We start from the raw sequence: 21,056 nt of genomic DNA on the forward strand, positions 1-21,056 counted from the left end.
GGACTCCTCCCTTGGACCCACGACCCACGCCTGGCCCCGGGGCCCTCGGGACTCACATGCTGTGAGAACGCCCGGAGGCTCCTGTCACTGCTCTCAGCACCACGTCCACAGGTAATGAATGCAGCCTCACAGCACCCCTGCCCCCAGCAAGGCCGTGAACCAGCCAACACCGCCGCAGAGGTCGTCAGCACAGCTGGGCCACGGGACCGCGGTGTGCCTCCTGGGGGAACCTGTTCTGCTCACGCCCGCTGGGCAGAGGCCAGGACCTCAGTGAGGACACGGTTAAACTTTCACTGCAATGGGAAGCGATTACAGACAGGCTGCAGTGGCCCAGCTTCTCTCCTGGCTCTGCATCCACCTACATGTGACCTTGGTCGTCTCACCTCTGGGATGTGGACTCCACATTTCTAACCACAGAAGCTGAACAAGATGGCCTGTAAGGCCCTTGGAGCTGGCTTCTGCTATCCTGAATGCACGTTTGGGGCCCCCACTCCACTGTGGGGTGCTGGGTGGCTCAGGCCCCATCTCCATCCTTCGGCTCCAGAAGCCAGCCCATCTCTCCAGACCTTTGGGAGTGTCCCCAGAGAAGACACTCTATCAAGGTGAGAGGGAAGGTGTGTCTGTAAACATACACAGTTGTGAGCTGGTGGAGGGGTAGTCTTGGAATGATGGGGTGCGTCCATCTGCTCATTCAGGCTGGACATCATGACAAAAGAGACAGTCCCTGACCTCATAGGCAGACGTTACCACCCCCATTTCCCAGGTGGGAGGTTTGGGTTGAAAGCCTGCAGGACCAGGTCCCTCAGTGAAGGACAAAATCTAAAAGGGGGAAGAGTTCGGGGGGTGGGGTGGGGTCCTTCGGAGCCTAAAAGGAAGAAGTACCTCATGCAGCGTGAGGTAAAGTGCAGAAGAGGGATTGAAAGATTGCTGAGGGGTCCACGGCACAGGCCCAGGCTGGGCTTCAGGACAAATGCCACAACTTCAAGCAGCAGCTATTGGCCAAAGTCTTGCTCCCTCAGTGCTACTGACTGGAAATTCTCAACTCTGCAGGAAAACGGCCTCCTGGTACAGACAGGCACTCAGGAACCAGCATCCTGGAGGTTCCCCAAAGATCAAGACCTCCCTGGAGCGCCCCAGACAAATGTGACTCTCCGAAGGTAAAACAAAATAGCTATTATTCAGACTCCACAACATCCCCTCAAAAGATGGCTATTCAAATAAAAGTGCAAAATAAATCAGAGTGAAGAGTAGGAAGGAATAGATTTGAGGCTGTAAACCAGTTACTGTCACCACACAGTCAATTTTCCTTCCATCTTTTAGAAATCAAGGCTTTTGGCAAACATGATAGGTTTCCTTCAGTTCTTCAAAAAGAAGCGCCGGACACTAAACAGGCTCTCTGGACTAATGAGGGGAGGTAAACATACCACGCAGAGCCTTACATAAGGAACACCTCGTGATGTTACAGACAACACTCCCAAGGACAGGTTTCACCATAAACCACAAGTGTTTTGGCCGTGCTCCTCACTACAGTGATCACCAGGACAGGACCTGTGACTCCTGAATATTCTACATCAGATCCCTCCTACCCTGAACCCACACTGCTCTGTGCTCAGGCACGTCTGACTCTTTGCAGCCCCATGGACTGTAGCCCACCAGGCTCCTCTGTCCATGGAATTTTTCAGGCAACAATACTGGAGTGGGTTGCTATTCCCTTCTCCAGGGCATCTTCCCGATCCAGGGATCGAACTTGCCTCTCCTGCATTGCAGGCAGATTCTTTACCGCTGAGTCACTGGGTAAGCCCCAAGTCCACACTGGCAACAATTAAAGAGAGAGGAGAGACGGGGAGAGAGAGAGATACGGCCTCTGGCTTAGCCTGCTTCCTCCTTTGGAACAGAGAAGTGAATCAGAGGCTGGGAAAACATTTCTCTATATAAGCTTAGCGCTTTACGTGCTGTCTACCCTTCAATCATATTAAATACACTGAACAAAAACTTTCCAGTGAAATCAAAAACAGAACAGGAGCTGAAGGCAGCAGTTTATCACAGCTGGACTGGAAGAAAGCTAAACCCTGAGCACGTTGGTCGGAAGTAACAGTGTCAGATTCCAATGGGTCTGTGTCAGAGGCACTCGTGACCTGAGCCAGCTCTCAGGATTAGAAGCAGCTGCCTTCTGGGTTAATGAAAAGCCAGAGATATTTGTGATGGCTAATAATAATATTTAACACCATCACCTGTGATTACCTTTGGGCTGTAGAGGGCTTGGTGCGCACACACTCTTACCTAGTACTAAAATGATACTCAATCATAAGAAAGGAAAATTATTATTAAGCAACTGCACACAGTGGGCTTTTGAGCAGCCTCTACAATAGAAGGCAGTTCTGAGACCAGAATCATTTTAATTAAAGGAAAAAAGAAAGAAAGAAACCCCATTTTGATCTTTCACTCGCTGACTGCAAAGGGGCTGTATTTCCCAGGCCCATATTCCAGTGACTGCACCCCCCTGGTGCAGACAGAGGAGCAGGTGTGAGCTGGCCACTCAGGAGCAGTTCCCAAACATGACTGCAGAAGCCCACCCCTTTATCTACCAGGACTTATCCTGCAGTTGCCAAGGCAACGGGGCAGCCCTCGAGCTGGTACTCTTCCTCTTGCCTGCTGGCCACCTGGGGTGAACAAATGCTCTTTCCACTAGGCTGGGTTATCTTGGCCTCCAAGGCCTAGAGAACACCTTCCTATCTAGGCCCAGCTCTACTGTTAACTGTATGCACTCAGCCACCAGTAACCACACAGCAGTGCCTGAGGAGCCAGAACATCAGCCTCTGAGTCATCTTTAAAACACCAAGCTGGGCCATCTCATTCCTGGACACAGGAGAGTCAGGAGAGGACCAGGTGAACATAAATCCTCTCATATTAAGAGACAGCGTGGCGTTATTTTTCACTTGGGAATAGAGACCCAAACATTTCGGGTGTTTCTATACCACCCTCACCCACCCACTGCCAGGATGATGACAACAGGTGGGAGGTAGTGGGCTTTGAAATCAAGTCGTGGCTCCATACCTTTTTAAAGGTCTCGAGTCCCTATGCAGCCACTTAACCTTGTAAGCCCTAAAACAAGAGAAAGCATGAAAGTCCCAGGCTCAGTGCCCAGAACCCGAGGAACCCTCAGTCAGGACGGAAAATGTCATAAACAGAAACAAGGTTTTGGAGGAAGGAGAGGAAAAGAGATTTTTCTGGATTTAAACAGACCAAAAACCAGTAAAGCACTCACTATTGTATTCAAATTTCCTTCAACTTTAAGAATATCCTGAGCACGTATTGAAAAGGAAGGCTTCAGAAGGCCTGGGAACTTACAAATAATGCTGCCAGCATTTACTGAGCATCAGATGTAAGCATGAGAAACTGGAAACAAAAAGAGGAGGAGGACAGAATGTTTGGTCTCACAGCCACCTTTCCTGTCCTCCGTCCCTGGGAACAGCCCAGTTGAGGCTTCTTCATTCAGGTTCCTGGGCTCCTGCCCATCCTTGCATCTGCTTGAAGCACATGGTATGTGCTTCACTGTTCTGCTCAAAAACGTTCCAAGGCTCCCCTCTGCCTTCAGGATATATAGTCCTTTCAAACCCGTCACCCTGCCTCTCCTGTTACTGCCTTACGGAAATCAGAAACCTAAGCAAACACAGCAGTCCATTTGATGCCCTTCAAAACAGATCCTACCACTGAATCTTTATTCATCCACTCCATTCTATCTAGGATTCATCTCCCATTCCTTCGGGAGTTTGTTCAAAACCTACCCTATCTTCAAAGCCAGGTCTTGGGCAGCCTTCCTCTAAGAACTCCCACAGTCACCCGTGCTATGATGGTCTTTCCCTCCTTAGCTGCCTGACCCGTTCCCCTGGCATATAGTCATCTGCTGCTTTTTCTTGACGATTTTCCATTGTTTAGGCATGCCTCTCCTCCTCAAACCCCAGCACCTCAAGGATAGAGACTACTCTCAACAACCCTGGAGCCTGACCTCAGGGCTATGCACACAGTGGGTGTCCATCCCATTCTGCCCACACTGCTAGACAGAACTCTGCCTTGAGAGTCAGCCATGTGCCCTAGCTAGCTCACAGGTAACTCCAGGCCTTGCCTCTCTGTCTATTATACAGAAAGTCTGGGGAAATGAACCTGGGAGGTCATTGTCAGATCAAAGATTCTGCAAATTCTGGAGTCCTGCCCCAAGGCCACAGAAGCAGAGCCCAGAACCAAGGTCACCTGTGAACCTGACCGCGCCCACCTGTAACCATTGCCAAAAGCCTCCAGATCATCACCAGCAGGCTTCCTGACCCTAAATTAGGCAAAAACGCTCACCCTAGTACTCATCCTATGGCACCTTAACCAACACCTAATACCACCCTCCCAGCAGGAATTCTCTGTCTTGAGGCTATATACACTGGCTTCACTGTTCTAACAGCATCGTGTCAACTCTCCCTGGCCTGTTAGGAGTTGGCCCACTGTGCTTGCAGCACCCTTATTATCTCTGCTCTTTGTTAATAAACTCACTCCCTTCTGAAATGCTCTATGTCTGGAAACTCTTTACCAACCCGTGCTCAGATAGCCACAACATAAACGGGGTAGGCCACTCACTACAATTGCTGGGAAAATCTCTTTCTAGCTTTTCCACTTAAGCCCTATAACTAAGATGAGGAAAAATAAAGGGAGATGTTCAGAGGAAGCAAAGATTTAGAAGAGGCGCTTGTGCACAGGCAGAGATTAAGTAGAGGGAAGAAGTTCAATCTTTGACTTTTTAACAAGAGACCAAGATCCAACACAAAGTTCCCCAGACCTTCCTGTTTCAAGGCTGTTGCGGAGCATCCAGAGCCAATGCTATAAGTCAGGCTGGAGACAACAGACAGGCACCATTTCCTGTTCTTTAGGGGACTCTTCCTGTGAAGGAGCTGTCACAGAGCTGCATTTGAGGGGGCGGAGGAGAAGGGGTCTTAGGTTTAGAAGTTTCCCATTTCTCTAATTCTGGCAGGAAGGCACCAGCACATCCCTAGAATTTAACCTAAGTGGACTGAAATGGTTTCAGAATCAAGGCCCCCTCATCTACACCCAGAGCCCTTCCCTGGACCTTTAAGAGGCAAGAAGCCAGCCTCAGATTCTCACCTTGACTTTGAGAGAGGAAGTAATGCTCTCCTGTAAGGCAGGTATCTTTGACCAACCCATTCTCGACCCTTCCTCACAAGTCCAAAGGCAACATAGGCCAGGAGAGAACTCCCATCGGGAGACCTCACTTTTCTCAGGAGTTTGTTTTATTGTTTCAGTAATTCCTACATCAGTTTGAACACAATGCTGTTTCTCCACTTTAACAGACACCGGGCTTTAAAAGACTTCAAAAATCTCCTGGACAAACAGTCTCATTTGTCTAGACCTTAGAGGCTGCGCTCAGAGAGGCTAGGGCTTCCTTACAGCTACACGAGGTCAGTGCAGGAGGCTGGACAGAGACTCTTTCCCATAAAACAATTAGGTTCCCTCTATGTCCTCCCCAGGCTTGCTTTAGGTTCTCAGCTCAGGGAAAATACTTTCAACTTTGACCAGATCACAGAGAGCAATTTCATTCTCCATGAACCATATTGGGAGGAAAGAGAGGAGGGACCTGAGTGAGGAGCTTCCTTAGGGTTGGACCACCAGCTGAACCACCTCTGGTTCAGTCTGTCTGATATTTGGGGGCTGCAAGGCTGTTTTAAGTGCCTGGTGACATGAATCTGAGCAAACTTCAGAAGACAGTGGAGGACAGAGGAGCCTGGCATGCTACAGTCCAGGGGGTCACAAAGAGTTGGACACGACTGAGAGACTGACCAACAACAACAAATTATGATGGGATGACACACTCCTAGACCTACCACTTCCTAGTGATGTGACACCCCATCCCCAGGATGTGATTGAGGCACTCTGAACCTTAATTAAAAAAAATGGAAACAAAACCCAAAAACCTTGGGATCATACCAAGTGTAGTTTGGAAAATCAGTTCCATTGTCTACAGTGTGAGGAAAGTGCGAACTGTCCCTGGCTGCCTCCCAGTGTTCCTGTAAGGATCAGGTATCAATGCAACTCCTGCCGATTGAAAACTGCAAAAATCAGTCACTTGCATGGCACTGTTACTGTGCTATGAACACCTCACATACATATGAATGTATGCACTGCTAACTCGCTGGCAAAGTTCTTAAGGAACAGACTGCACCGTATCATTTACTTCCAATGGCACTAATACAGTGGTAGCCACCAAATTTCACACAATTGCTTGCTGAACTCATGATTCTTAAGAGCCTCAGCTCTAAAAGCACTTTACCTGTTGTGACTAAGAGATTGTTTTCCATAGCCACTCTGGAAACGTGCACGCTACACACTTTATGGTATATATTTCACCTCCCTTGTAGCGGCTCGCCCCATCTTCCATTATTTCCATGAGCCCTGGACTTTCTCCCCCTCCACCAGTCAAATCCTCAGGGTAACCTCTCACATTTCCTTTTCCATGCAGGATGATCCACACATCACTCAGCGACAGAACAGTACCTGTTCCCTGCTCCGGGTGATCCTCTCAGACAACAAATCCGAGTTGTTTCTTTCTTCTTCCAGCTCCATCTCCAGTTGAGACACCTTGTCCTAAGAAAGAAGTTACAAACACAGCCTACTTAACTTGCACTGACCAAGTTTTTAGGAGCAAGGACTGCCCTGCCTTGCACAATACCACACGGACATCAGAGCTGAATCAGAATTAGAGTTTGGCAAAAGGATGTGTCTTTTTCTCATACTGTCCAAAGTACATCTTTTAAAACCTGTTTTATTGCTTTATAATGTAATTGTGCATCTAGAAAACACATAAAAGGAGAAAAAAAAATTGCCCCACTGAGGATATTTTATATTTCCTTCAACCTTTTTTTTTCTTTATGAATCAGTAATTCTACAAAGATCTACCTAAGCCTAACAGGCATATGTTACCTGTTAAAAGACAATATGGAAACCAGGATACCATCCAAGGCACTCTTCACTAAATACTGTGAACTCAGGACAATGTTCTCTTTTTTCCCCTCAATTGTATGTGAGCTTATTTCCAATATAATCTCCAGTTCTCTAGCTTATTACCAAAATACCCAACAACTTTCTCTGGGACATCTTTGAGACAATGCCAGAAACCCTGAGTGTATCAGGACAATGTTCTTCCTCTCTCCTGCTCAGGGTTTCCAAGACCTTCACAGGAATAGAGTCTGAAGCAGGCTTTTGCATCTGCCTTTTCTTTCTAGGAACCTCATAAAGGACGGTGCAGTCCCAAGTCCCCAGCAGAGTAACATAAAGACAGTGTTGGCCCATTCTGCTAAACCACCCATCATACAAAAAAAGTTATTTCTGTCTTCCTTGCAGGCTCCTAACTTAACATCACTGAACGTTAAGAGAAGAGCACTTCAAATTAGCTCTGTGTACCAAAAGAAAAAAAAGAGGCTTCAAACACAAACAATCCCACCTAGAATGGGGGAGGTTGTGAGGTTGGTCCATGCATTTCTCCTGTCACCAACCAACACGTCATACATCCAGATTAAGTCAGAGTCATGCGGCAGGCACACTAAAAGCAATCAGCATTTTAAGTTTTTATGGGAGCCTGCAGCATCTGTACATAAATATTGTCTCTACAATTGTCAAAGTTGGCTGACGAGCCTCCGTGTGCACCAAAAATAAAACTCACCGAACTCTCGTGAATGACTCAATGTCTGTGAATGCCTTCTCTGTTGTGAGCAAAACCTACAGAGAACCCAAAGACCTGTCTCCCAGGAGAAAACAGGCACCTGAGTTTCTGAGTTTACAGGCTCATTAATGAAGGAGCTCTTGAGTCTAAGAATTAAACTATTAAGTGCTAGTGAAGGAATAAGCAAGATATTAGTCACAGAAAGACAGTCTTGCCAGCGGCCTCTTAGGAGAGGAAGCACCCTCTGGTGTGCCTCATTGGGGGGGTCTTGAGAGCTGTTCATTTCATGCTTAATGGAAAAACAGCTAAAATACTGCACAGGGGCAAATGAAGCTTAGCTATGCCACTGCTTCTGGACCTTGAGTTAGTAAACGGAATATGTTTTTTATAGTCAGAATATTCTAGAAGGAGATGACCTGACGACTCAATGGTTGACTAAAAGCACCTCTTCACAGGGTTCTCTCCCGGCCTACAATTTATACTGTACAGAACCCAGCAAGAGACTTCAGGGGATCAGGCCACGGGTCATTACACCAAAGGTTTTCACATCACTGCCTGACGAAGCTTTAGCTTGTTTTTAACCAGATTGTTTGGGCTGCAGAATAATCACTTCCTAGTTACCTGGGTTGACCTTAGTTTGCCTAAAATGACCTCCCCTAATGAGATTAGAACCAGGACAATGAGAAAATATATTGCAATCTTGAAAAAAAACAAAAAAGATAAAACCATAACCAAGTAATTCTAAGCCTCCAAAAGGGCTGATCTAATAAAATCTTTAATGGCTGAAACATCACTTCCTAGACATAAACTGCTACTAAGTCCCCTGGAGGTTTAAAAGTTATTTCTATTTATTTGCAAAGTAGAATCAGGAATTCCATAGCTTTTAAATTCCAGCTATCTCTCCCTGGCCTTGAGCACTGTCTGACTTTTATCAAAACCTTGACAATGTTAACTTTTCCCATAGGTCTGAGGCTGATTTTTAAGTGGTTCTTTTCCTCTCTAAATTCCATTGGGATATGGGCTATGTGTGGGAGTAGGGGGTGGATGTTTCTGGTTTGGGTTTGGGGTGGCGTTTCTGGTTTGGGGTGGCGTTTCTGGTTTGGGGTGGATTTTGTTCTTATAAGTTCATTTTGTAAGTTCAGCTGGACTGATGTTAAGTTTCTTCCTGTCTTTCTTGGTAGATGTTCAAATTTGGATTCTATTACTCACATTTTTCTAGTGGGCTGTGTTTTCATCTTGTAAACAGATCACCCCAACTGAGCACTTTCTGATAGACTGTCCTGGACTATGTATACATGGTTATCCAAAAGTGACCTGAGCCAGTCTGCTGCTTGTTTTGGCAAAGCTGGATCCTCTGTAAGAAAACGGGCCAGAATTCAGGAAACAAAAGTGGAGCATGTGGGTGTCCCTAGGTGTTGGGTGGTTTGGACCCAAGGCGTGGCTGAGCCCCTCTATATTCATAGCAGCCTTGTCTCCTTTGCAGTTGGAAGTACCACCCAAATCAACAAACTTATCTGTTGTGCCCTATCTATGTGCCCTTCTGAAAAATCATCTAATCTCTTCTGGATGATTTGCTTCCTCTTCAAGACAATAATGATACTACAATCAATGATTTCCATCATTCCTTCCAGCACTAACATCTTATGAGTCTATGAACTACCCGGTTTCTTCTTCAAATCAAGAAGTGACTTTAGGGACTTTCCTGATGGTCCAGTGGTTAAGAATCTACCTGGGCTTGATCCCTGGTCAGGGAACTAAAATACCACATGCCTCAGGAGAACTAAGCCCATGTGCTGCCGAAAAGCCCATGCACTACAGTGAAGACCCAGCACAGTAAAAGAAAGAAATGACTTTACAAATATCTGACTCCAAGAGAATAAAAAACCAAAGAGGTGTGCTGAGGTGTGCGCAAAGGCTGCTGCTTCCCTTCTGTCCCACGCTCGTCTCCCCAGACCCCGGCTGCCACAAACCTCCATCTGCTTGACGAGTCGGCCTCGGTCATCCTTGAGGTGACTCTTCGCCTCCAGCTCGTACTCCAGGTCCTTGAGTGTCTGCTCTAGAAGCTGCCTTTTCGTGAGCGCTTCTTCCTGAGCTCTCTGATGGTCCCGTAACTCTTCCTCCATCAGGCGCATCTAGAATGAGGAGGGCCAGGGGTGTTGATCTGGGCACATCAGGAGCACAGAGCTGCCATGAGTGCGCAGGCTGACCCCGGAGAGGATACAGCGGCTCCCGCTATGCTGGAGGTCAGAAAGCCCTGGGCAAGCACCACCTCCCTCTTGGTCTCAGTTTCCTCTTCTGTAAAAAGGAGCCTTGAGGACTTCCCTGGTTTTCAGGGGTTGTGGGTTTGATCCCTGGTCAGGAAGCTAAGACCCCACATGCCTCTGGGCCAAAAACAAAACAAAACAAAACAAAAGACAGAAGCAATACTGTAACAAATTTAGTATAAAGACTTTAAAAAATGGTCTACATACTCCCTCAAAAAAATCTTGAAGAGGAAGCCATTTTCCAGCTACAGAGAAAAACCCCACTGGGTTATAAATTCGATTCAGTAGATGTTGGCCAGCATTACATAAAATGGAAAAAAAAATCAGAGTAGTACAAGCAAACATTGTTTTCTGAAACATTTCTACTAGATACTAATACATTTGTGTGGATGCATGCATTACTATCTTACAAGGCAAGACATCTTTCTTAAGGCAGGTCATGGTCAAAGATACTTGAAAGCCCCTGAGCTAAGCAAGCACCTCCCAGAGCATAATCTGTTGCTCACCTGTAATAGGTTCCTCTCAACAGAGGTTAAAAGTGAAGGGAAAATAAAAGCTAAAATCATGACTCCAAAGCAACCTGCAGGCACAAAATCTATTACTATAAATAAATTAAGAGAAAACAACTGCTTTCTAAAGAATATCAGTTGTCATAATTTACAGTGTTTTGCTCCTCCACAAGGTGGCACTGAACTGACAGTTTTGAAGAAGGTGTAAGAGACAATGAGCTTGATTCCCAAGAGTTGCCGTGTTTTCCACTCCTCTGAAATCTCCCCAAGGGGACTACGCACCTCAGCACACAGTAGGTATTCCTTAAATATCTCTGTGGACTGATTCAGTGAGGGCTGTCGTTTACTTCTCAGCGTCCCTCCTGGAGGTGGTTCAGGATAACAGGTGGAAAACACAGTCTCGGGAACAGACTGTATGGGTTAATTTCCTTATTGATAGCAAATGGCAAACTCCAATAGAGAGTAACAGCTTTGGGGCTTCCCTGGTGGTGCAGTGGTTAAGAGTCCGCCTTGCAATGTAGCAGACACCGGTTCGATCCCTGGTCCGGGAGTATTCCGCATGGCGCGGAGCAACTAAGTCCATGAGCCGCAACTACTGAGCCTGCGCTCTAGAGTCTGCAAGATGCAATTACTGAAGCTCTCACATCGCAACTGCTGAAGCCCAAGCGCAGCAATGAAGACACAGCACTGCCCAAATTACATAAATATAGAAATAAAATTATTTTTAAAAACACACTTTGCTGAGAGGCTGTATGAAATTAAATATTAAAAAGGAAAAGAAACGCCAGCCTTTAGGAGTGGTTTTCACAGAAAAGTGGGGAAGCCTCAAAGACAATCTTTTTGGGGACCCAACAGGTTAGGCTAGTTTAGGAAGCCCAGAAGGAAGACTAGGAACTGTGTTTGCCTCCTGGAGGCTAACAGGAACACCTGACATTTCTGCAAGAACAGCACAGTCTTGAAGAAGAAATCTCCTGATAAAGACTAGACTGGTGTCAGTGGTGACTGAGTGAAAGCACAAAATGAAAATCATTCCATGGAAAAAGGATGATGAGACATTCTTTGGATACAGAGATGTTCCAGGACATGAAAAAAAACTCCCCAAATAAAAAAGTCTTTAAAAAATTTTCTGTGCTTCAGGGTCCTGGTTTGCAATATTGTGATAAATATATCAATAAATCTACCTTAACGAGCTGTCCTGAGACTCAAATGAGGTCATACCCTGCCCAAAGCACATGGGTTTTAGAGTCAGACTGATAGGTAATTGGTACCGCTCACATTTCCTTCTTGGTATCCTTTGGAACACCCAGCCCATTCCTGCCTTCTGATGCCCTCAGTCCCTAACATCCACCAAGAGCTCTACCATAATCGAGAGTATCCGAGAAGGACATGCACAAGACAATTAGCAGTACAATGTCTAGAATCATGAAGTAGACAAATAACTTCTGAACCTACCGGTGCTAACTTTAAAAGTAATTAAAAACTGCCCTTGGCGAAGTGGAATTTAGAAAATAAATGCAACAGTGAACTCTAGTCTTAATTCTCTAAAGATGATCTTGCATCAGAACTTCTCTAGCTCTATGTCAAAGGTAAAAAAGGTAAAAGGCCTGTTTCTCTCTAAACGAACAAGGCAGTACTGCAGCACTCAAGGTGCAAAGACCCTTGCAGTGTTTTCTGTTTACTGAGAGCTTTAACTAAGTACAACCAAAACGGGATGGACGGTGGTGAACAGAGTCGAGTTTGAGTTTTTTAAGAATCCCATGTGACCCTGGCTTATTAATTCACTTTTGTTTCAAATGACTCCATGACTTCAGCACCCTTAGGGTGGTTTCTGACTGTAGTTTCCCTCTAGAAGGAGGAGATGTCTGTTTCTGCCATTCAAATGAAAACACTGTCTCACAAGGCTAGACTAGTAAGAAATCAAGGAAGTACAGTCTTTGTTTTCATCTTAAGGAATTCTTTTTTGAATCACTGCCCTTTTACAAACAACACTGGTCTCCATCTGGCCCTAACTAATCTCTCTGGATCTGTTCCCTTATCTAACTAGAGGGTCTCTAAGGTTCCTTCCAATCTGAGGATTTTAGCAGCACAACCATTATACAAAAATCAAAGGGAAGCACTGGACAAGGGTCACTGTGACACTGATTTTCTGAAATCAAAGCAGCTTACCAAATATTTGTTGGTGTTCTAGCAAATATCTGAATCCTCTCACCCAGTTGTTATAAAAATGATTGTTTTTCAATGCCAAAGAGAATTGTGCTATCAATACCCTACTTTCAGTTCTTACTAGAAGTCCTGTGTCGTGAGACCCTAAACCAGAGGAGATCTGTTATCAGGGTCCTTTCAGAAGTAGTCTAAAAGCCTGCAATAAATATCCATTGTTCTTTCACACAGTTTCAGCACTGACTCATGAATGACCTTTCTTTGATCATCAAAGATAATAAAAGTTTGTTTTTTAAAGAAAAATTTGTTTTCCTATGGAATCTTAGTACCCTTGGTACTGCTTATGAAAAAAAAAGAAAAGGCAAGCTTTAGAATTATAACAAAAACTAGTATTAGTGTTCGGGATACAGAGATCCTTTGCCATATAGTCTCACATGTTACTTCATTTAATTATTAAATCATTTTTATTTTGTATACTTTTAAAGATGTAGAAACAGATGCTCAGAAAACTGGAGTAACTTGCTCAAGGTCATCTAGCTGGCAGGAGGCAGAGTAGAAACCAGCTTACACAGTACTGGCATTTTAGAACCTTCACCTTTCCATTAAAATAATCAAAAACATTCCCTTTATTATTCACAGTTCTTCAGAAGTCAAGACTTAAGGGAGCTAACATTTGGGTTACTTTGCTCTAGTATTCTTAAATATAAAACCAAGAATACACTTTACTACTTTCAGTACTCATAAATTCCTTAAGATTTCTGTTTCCATTACTGTTGTTCTGAAACTCTTATCCCACCACTTCTACTGCAATGGAAGTCCATGTAATTTTAAGCCAATGGCAAAAAAAAAAAAAAAAAAGCTTACTTTAATCTTTGTTCTAGGATTAAGTTAAAACATTAACACACATGAATCATTTAGATACAGCTGGGCACACCACTGGTGCTCTACAAATGGCCGCTAAGCTTTTTTAGGCAGAAAATCTTGGCTTAATCACACAAGCTAAAGTTGTGTCAATTTCACATTAGACGCCCTGCTCTGTGTCTTAGAACGCCATCTGCCCTGATGCAACCATCCTGAGAATCAAGCTCAAATGCTGTCCTAGGAATCTACCCCAGTGGGAATTCCCTGGCGGTCCACTTCCAGTGTAGGGAGCAAAGGTTCAATCCCCTGTCAGGGAACTAAGACTGAACACGCTGTGTGCCAAGGCAGCAGGGAAAAAGGAAACAAGAATCTACCCAGCCTCTCCTGGAAGAGTTTCAAAGCAGATTCTGAACATGGGTACACCAGGACTGCTCTGGTCAGCCATTATTACCTCGTCCTGCAATTTCATGGCAGTCAGACGGGACTTTTCTGCCTCTAGAGTTTTCTCCTTCAACTGTCGTTGCATCTCCGCAAGTTCCCTGCGATTTTTCTCCTTGTATTCATCCAGTTGGTTCTGGAGCTCCAGCGTTGATGTGCGGGACACCTCGACAATGTCGGCCATCTGGAGATGTGACACAGGTGTGAGGCCCCCCCACCCCCTGCCATGAGGCTCCATCTGGAGCCCAGGGAGTTAGGCTTGCACCCCATCTCAACACACCTTCTCTCTCTCCTCTGTAGCCCCCCAAAGTCTACAGATCATGGTCTGCCCAGACTAGTCACCTCTAACGTGGAAGTTGTGTGGCATCTGAATAGGCCTGTCTCTGGAGCTAGATTCCCGGTCCTGGGTCCTAAGTCTCGCTCTGCCACTTACCAGCTACACAACTGAGGCATTGGCCGCCCTCTCTGGGCCTCTGCAGTGTGCTCATTAAAAACACTGAAGGCATAACCTATACCTTGATAGGCTTGTTGTCAAAATTAAAACGATGCCGACAGACAGAATTCTACTTAGACATGAATGAGCCGGTAAACTGCCTGGCACACAGCAGATGCCAGAAGCTGGCCAGTGCTCAGGGAAGCTTCTGGAACACGGGGAGCCCATGTGGCTCTCTGCCTTTCCCCGTCTGGGTGTTCTGGGGCAGAGGTGAGCAGAGAAGCCAGGGCTACGGGGCTTTAAACTGCCTTTCACGCTCTGAGACAAGAAAGGTGAAGCAAGTACATCGATTACGCACAAAGGCAGAGGTTCTGATTGAGGTACCAAAAGTGACATCTGCACTGACAATGCCAGGCTTCTTTGGGCAAGGGATGCGAGAACTGGGCCCATGGTCCAGGGGGCATTCTCTAAACCAGTTTCTCTGTAACTGGAATTATCAACAGGCCTGAAGAGCTGCTTCAGGGTATCTGCAAATCCCTGACACATTTGTGCTGAGACACACTGCAGATCTGCTCAGCTCCGTCAGGCCCTCCGGCATGGCAGGGGGTGAAGGGGCTGGGCCTCATGCTCTCCCCAACTCCCGCCCCTCACCTCCTTCTGTAGTTTCTCAATGGTCTTGTCAAGGTGCCATCGCTCATTCTCCATTTCATTCTTCAGTCTCCTTAACTGCTCCTTCTGCTCGGCCTCGTCTTTGAGCCTCTCAGACAGCTGCTTCTGTTCCTGGGTGGCCCGGCTCAGATTTCTCTGCAGATGGCAAGGAGAGGATAGTCCTGTCACCTACCTGCCAGGGCAGCTGCAGGGACGGGTGGCAAACGGAGTTTCACAGCCACACCACAAAGCAGTCAGACCTGCTGCATCACTGATAAGGATAAGGGTCCAAATAAAGCCATTACAGAGACACGAGGACATTGTCAGCTCTGAAATTCAGGGACCAAAGTGGAAGCTGATTTCACCAAAAACACAGGCAGGAATGAAGGGGCAGATGAGGGATGCATTACAGAAATACAGAAAATGGCCAAGGCTGCTGGGGATGATGATTCAGGATAGTATCCAAAAACCTGGCAGAGTTCATGCCCAAAAACCACGGGGAAGTTATACAGTAGACTAACTTCGACCCATGCGGCAACTAACATCCTGTGATATACAGCATTGCACCTAATGTTCTAGCATTGTCTCTGCTATGTAGATGGTTCTTACAATTAAAATAGCTAAAAACCAAACTTTAAGGAAAGAGAAATTGTCCCATGGGCCAACATTCCACTTGGGTAGGGGGAGTTAAAGTCAACAATCCCTGAGATGGACTCATACACAGAAGACAAGGAATCTGGCAATCTACGGGCTGATGAGCCCGCTGGACAGAAGGTATGAGATGGAAGACACACTCATCAGGAAAAAGACAGATGAGTGGTTACTTAGTGAATCACACCAAATACTAGTACTTCTTACAAAATGTAACATCTTGGGTGCAATATTTCCCCTGGGTTCCTCTGAGGCTCTCATCTCACAACATTATACAGACTGATGTCCTGTATGTAAAAAAAAGAACATGCAATTCTAAAAGCAAGAAAAAATCCTAAAGTGTCTTAGGAACACTATAGTAGCTTCTTTAAATGGCTAAGAATGAAAGGCTGTGGCATAAGGATATTATGAAGGGGCACAGCTCACAATAGCGGAGCATAACCCAAACACAGCTAGATCATAAGAAAAATGGCATCAGGCGTTGAGGGCTGAATGTGAGTTAGTACAGGTACTGTTTGGGACCTACTCAAGTCTTGTGTCCCTGCAGAGGCTGTTTAAGGACAATGGTTATATTTGTACAGTGCTTAACAGGTTACAAGCTGCAGTCACATGCAGGAACTCAGGCATTTTGAAATCACAAAGCACTTCAGGCGCTCCTGGTTTGCAAAGCTTTGGAACAGATCCATTGGCCAGCCATACAGCCTGGGGCCAAAAAGCCACCTGTGGAGGACTGTGCTCAGAGAAACAAGCCAGCAAAGCCAGGCCACTGCAGTTAATTGCTGCAGGGAACCAATGTCAACAAAAGCAGTTGGGGAGAGCGGACGGGAGAAGGGAGTTGGGAGTTCAGTGTAGGGCAATTAGCAGGACTGAGAGCCGCCACGGTCGGCGTGGCGCACACCAGACGGAGGGTCAGCCCTGGGCCTCATGTCTGTGGCTGATTTAGTGTGTCGAGAGCAAGGGGCAGCACACAGGGCAAGGTAAATGAGGAATGGTCCCTCTGTGTGGGAGCAAACTCTCAGGAACAGGTATCTCAGAATGTCAATTCTTGGAAAACAACAAATATAGAGAGATACCAGCTTCCCTGGTGGCTCTGTGGTAAAGAGTCTGCCTGCCAATGCAGGAGACACAGGTTCGATCCCTGGGCCAGGAACATCCCCTGGCAAAGGGAATGGCAACCCACTCCAGTGTTCTTGCCTGGAGAATCCCATGGACAGAGAAGCCTGGAGGGCTACAGTCCATGAAGCTGCAAAAGAGTCAAGATACGACTTACTAACTAAACCACCACTCACAGAGGGACATCATCACCTTCCCGTAGAACTGCCAGGATACAGCTCAACCCCTACCCCTACAGCCTCTCTTTCTTCCTTTTGGATCCCAAATCTCAGGGGCTCCAGGCCAAAAGACAAGCCAGCCTCGACTTCATTCACCTCCCACACGGTGAGAGCTCTTCTGCTTTACCTTTGTCTCAGGATGGGTTCTGCTACCATGGCCCACTTCCCTGGCCCAAGTTCTGCTCTCCTGTGACACTGGAGACTCCTGAGACTCAAACAATCTGAGCTGGACTTGGCCAACACACCCCGTCCCAACTTTAACACATACACATTTGCCTAGAAGAACAATTTTGCTAAATCATTTTTAAAATATTTCTTGCATGCTTGCCTCTATTGCATGGCAGTAAGATCTATAAAGGCAAGGAACAGATTTTTTATCTGAGTATGTCTCATAGTCCAGATTCACTATTAGGCACAGGATACAAAAACTCTGTGGTTGCAAATTAACACCTATCCCCAAAAGTGATCTAAAGATTTCTTATATCAGAATCACCAAGCAAGGGTGGTAGATTCCTTATGTAAAATGCAGAACCTAGCCCTTTCTGATGGAATCACAACTTTTCTTAGAGTGGAGCCCACATATTTGCATTTGAAAGTTTTACCCAGATAATTCTGATATACTCAAAAGTTTAGAAATGCTGTTCAAACAATGCTCTGCCTCTTCAGAGATTCAAGAAATAGGTTCTAATAAGTCACTGCTGAGAAAATATGTCGCAAATTCACATGAAAAACAGCAAACTTGGCAACTTTGCATTTAGGAGTTAGGTGTGAAATGCTCTATAGCTACAGTGACTACATTTCCAAGACCTGCCATACAAGTCTCTTGACTAACATTGGGACAAAATTTGAGAAAAATCTGTGAGTGAAGAATCCAGAACACAAGGCTGGTAGATGTACAGTGAGTGCCCTTGAGCTTGGGGACCATTATCTCAGTGGATGCAAAGCCTTTTACAGTATGGCTGAGCAAGGCCTCCATCAGTCCGTATTAACAATAACTATGTGGCAGGTGAGCAGAAGGGCTTAAGGGAATGGGAGGCATGATCAGAAAGCACTGGATCTCAGAGCCCTTGACACATGTTAACTGTGGACTGTGACAAGCGTGACGGCTTTCTTCTTCTGTGGTCTCGGTACACAGAAGTCTGCTGGGGTGGGAGGTACAGGCAAACAGAACATACATCATCAACAGAACATTTATCATCATCCTTCCCTGAAGAAAAGCCATTTCTCAAGGTAATCAGAGACATCTTTGTCATGAACACAGTTTAAACAGGTCTACACAGCAGCCCAATCCTCAACCAAGCGGTTGGGCTGAAGTAAACCAAGAATGGCATCCCCTTTAAGAACTCCTACTCTGACTGAGCCAGAATAAACTAGACCTAAGTTCACAAGGTCTTCACCTACAATGTCAAGAGATATATTTCTCATGCATGAAGATGCAGCAGATTGTTACAGGCACAAAAATTTTGAAATATAAAATGCTTAAGGTGGGGAAAAAAAAAAAGTTACTATCTCCTCTTCCTCTAAGGGTTAAGTTCCCTTTTGATTGTCAGTTTTGGGAGAAGCATGCAGAAAGAACTAAAGGATGACTGTTTGGTCCCCAAACTGAGAAAAAGCAAAGTAGTTTTGAGTGATGGTGTGTTTTCCATAGCACTACTTTTGAAACAAGATAATTCAGCTAACGATGGTGAGACTGTCCGACCCTCTTAAAATTCCTGCCAGATTATGTTGCCAGTGGTTAGCATAGCCACATGCTGCCTGAAGCAGTCTCACCATCTCAATACCACTGGGAAAACAGGCCTGAACAAAAATAATAACGTCAGGGATAATTTTGAAGGCAGGGATGGAGATCTGGAGGTAGAGGCCAGCAGGGATCACATTAAGATCTTCAGACCTTGAGGCCATCATCTGTTCTCTCCACTGAATTAGCTGTGAGCTGCAGATTCACAGCTGGTGAACCACCTCCTTCTGTGTAAAAGTTTCTGGTTTGATCAAAGGATGATAAAGACAGAGCCTGTAACAGTTTTACCCACTGCCTGGTGTGGATGTGACACAAAAGTGCAGATTTTTGCCCCTATAGAATACACATGTTTTTCCTCTCTTTCTGTCCCCAACAAGCTCAGAGATGCAAGCCCTGCACTTCGCTGCTGGACTGTAGCCACCATGAGCCTTAAACAGCAGCGTAGGGCAACTGCCGTTCACACAAAATCAACCAAACAAGAGTTAATAACAAAGATCTAGATTAATAAAGAAAGAAAAAGAAATCCAAAGCTAAGACACCAAAATGAAGAAAATACAGGACTTTACTACATGCAAAAACAAGCTCTCTGTCCAAAGCCAAAGAGAAGGTGCAGATTTGGGGGTGAGGGCTCCTGAGTTGTGAATGACCTGAGTGAACCCCGGTACACACTCCTCTAGCCCTGAGGAGATGATGCTGTATATGAAAGGAAAGCTGCAATTAGGCATTTACAAATTTGAATCCTGACTCAGCTCCTGACACTTTTCATGTGCCCCTCCCTCACCCTCCTTTACAGACACACAAGTCCTAAGGAAACACTTTAACAGACTCCTCTAAGACAGCTGCTCAAAAACAACTGGCTTTTACCTCCTCAGAAACTCACCTGAGGGATGCATGATGCTGCTGGTTCTTTAAAACTCCAGAGCAGGTAGAAGGAAGGACATACCTGGATCACACTGAGGTCACTGTGCAAAGTCTATTCAGAACCTCAGTGCAGACTTTTTTTTTTTTTTTAAAGAACATACTTCAAACAATCTTTCTAACCTTCAAATGGGAAAAACTAATTTTCTAAGAATCTGCTGATTTTGAATAGAGATAGCTATCCAGTTTCAAAGAAATGACTTCCTCGGGCTTCGTTTAATAGCCCTTTTGAAGGACTCTGCTTTGAGGCATCTATTTGCCCAAAGGAGAGAGGAAATCAGCTTCTGCCACAGAGCGACTCCACAGAGCCCTGGGGACTGCTTCTGTTGGTCTTCTCACACAGTTCGTATTTTATCTTTGGAAAGCTGTCAGGCTCTTCCATGTCTGGCGGGCTTCTCAGCCCCAGCACTATGACATCTGCGTGCTTCACAGCTGTGGGGGCGTCCTGGGCTGTGCAGGATAGGGAGCAGCAGCCCTGGCCTCCACCCGTGAGATGCCAGCAGCATCCCCCCATCTGTGGCAACCAACGTCTCCAGACATTGCTGAATGTCCCCCAGGTTAAAAGACACCAGTCTAGGGGTTTCCCTGGTGGCTCGATGGTAAAGAATCCGCCTGCCAATGCAGGAGACACAAGTTCGATCCCTGATCCTGGTAGATCCCACATGTCGCAGAGCAACGAAGCCCTGTGCTCCACAACTACTGAGCCTGCTCTCTAAAGCCCAGGAGCCACAACTACTGAAGCCCATGAGTCCTAGCGCCCATGCTCCGCAACAAGAGAAGCCACTGCAATGACAAGACACAACTAGAGAAGAGCCCATGCAGCAACAAAGACCCAGCAGCCAAAACCAAATGAATGAATGAATAAAAAGAACCACTGGCTTATACAGACAGTCGGAAGTCCATGCTGGTTATTATGGAAGGAGCTGCCTGGAAGGACAGGACCAGTGGCGATCTGGACATGTCCCTCCTTCTCGAGCTTCCTCCGTGGGGGAATAAGGGCCCTCAATGTTTACCTGAGCCTCTTCCAGCTCAGTCTGCAAGGCCCTTTTGGCTGACGTGGCTTCTTTCTCTTCCTTTCTTGCATGCAGAAGGGCCTCTTCTAATTGCCGAGTTTCTCCCTACAAAGATACACGGGGTTAATGCACACTCAGATGGGTGCTGTGCCTACGAAGCTGACTCAGCAGCATGAAAGGCAGGCCGGGGACATCCACAGACACAGCCGGCAGGGGCTGCGGTCTCCATGCACCTGTCATGGGCCCACAACCGCACAAAACAGATGTGTGTGCCTGTCTGCAGTGCCATTCTTAACCAGAAATGAACATCCAATCCAGTCATCTGAGATGATCTGGGGGGAAATACAGATATCCACCCTCAGCACAGGAGCGTCAGCA

General features: G+C 46.0%; 1 protein-coding gene and 1 long non-coding RNA gene across 10 annotated transcripts in view; one reads left to right on the forward strand and one right to left on the reverse strand.

Moving 5' to 3' along the window:
• CGNL1 (cingulin like 1) overlaps positions 1-21,056 on the reverse strand; it is a 170,296-nt gene that overhangs the window by 11,093 nt on the left and 138,147 nt on the right. For all 9 annotated transcript variants that reach the window (XM_043471861.1, XM_043471852.1, XM_043471853.1 and 6 more), the window contains 5 exons: positions 20,679-20,783; positions 15,031-15,183; positions 13,960-14,130; positions 9,685-9,846; positions 6,550-6,639 (listed from right to left, as the gene is read on the reverse strand). In XM_043471861.1, coding sequence (XP_043327796.1) covers positions 6,550-6,639; positions 9,685-9,846; positions 13,960-14,130; positions 15,031-15,183; positions 20,679-20,783 — 681 coding nt within the window. The remainder of the gene's footprint in view (positions 1-6,549; positions 6,640-9,684; positions 9,847-13,959; positions 14,131-15,030; positions 15,184-20,678; positions 20,784-21,056) is intronic.
• On the forward strand, positions 491-6,644 carry LOC122443561. The gene is made up of 3 exons (XR_006270060.1): positions 491-602; positions 1,051-1,157; positions 6,515-6,644. It is a non-coding gene; the product is annotated as an uncharacterized LOC122443561 (long non-coding RNA).

The sequence above is a fragment of the Cervus canadensis genome, chromosome 6, assembly GCF_019320065.1.
Source record: "Cervus canadensis isolate Bull #8, Minnesota chromosome 6, ASM1932006v1, whole genome shotgun sequence".
NCBI lineage: Eukaryota > Metazoa > Chordata > Mammalia > Artiodactyla > Cervidae > Cervus > Cervus canadensis.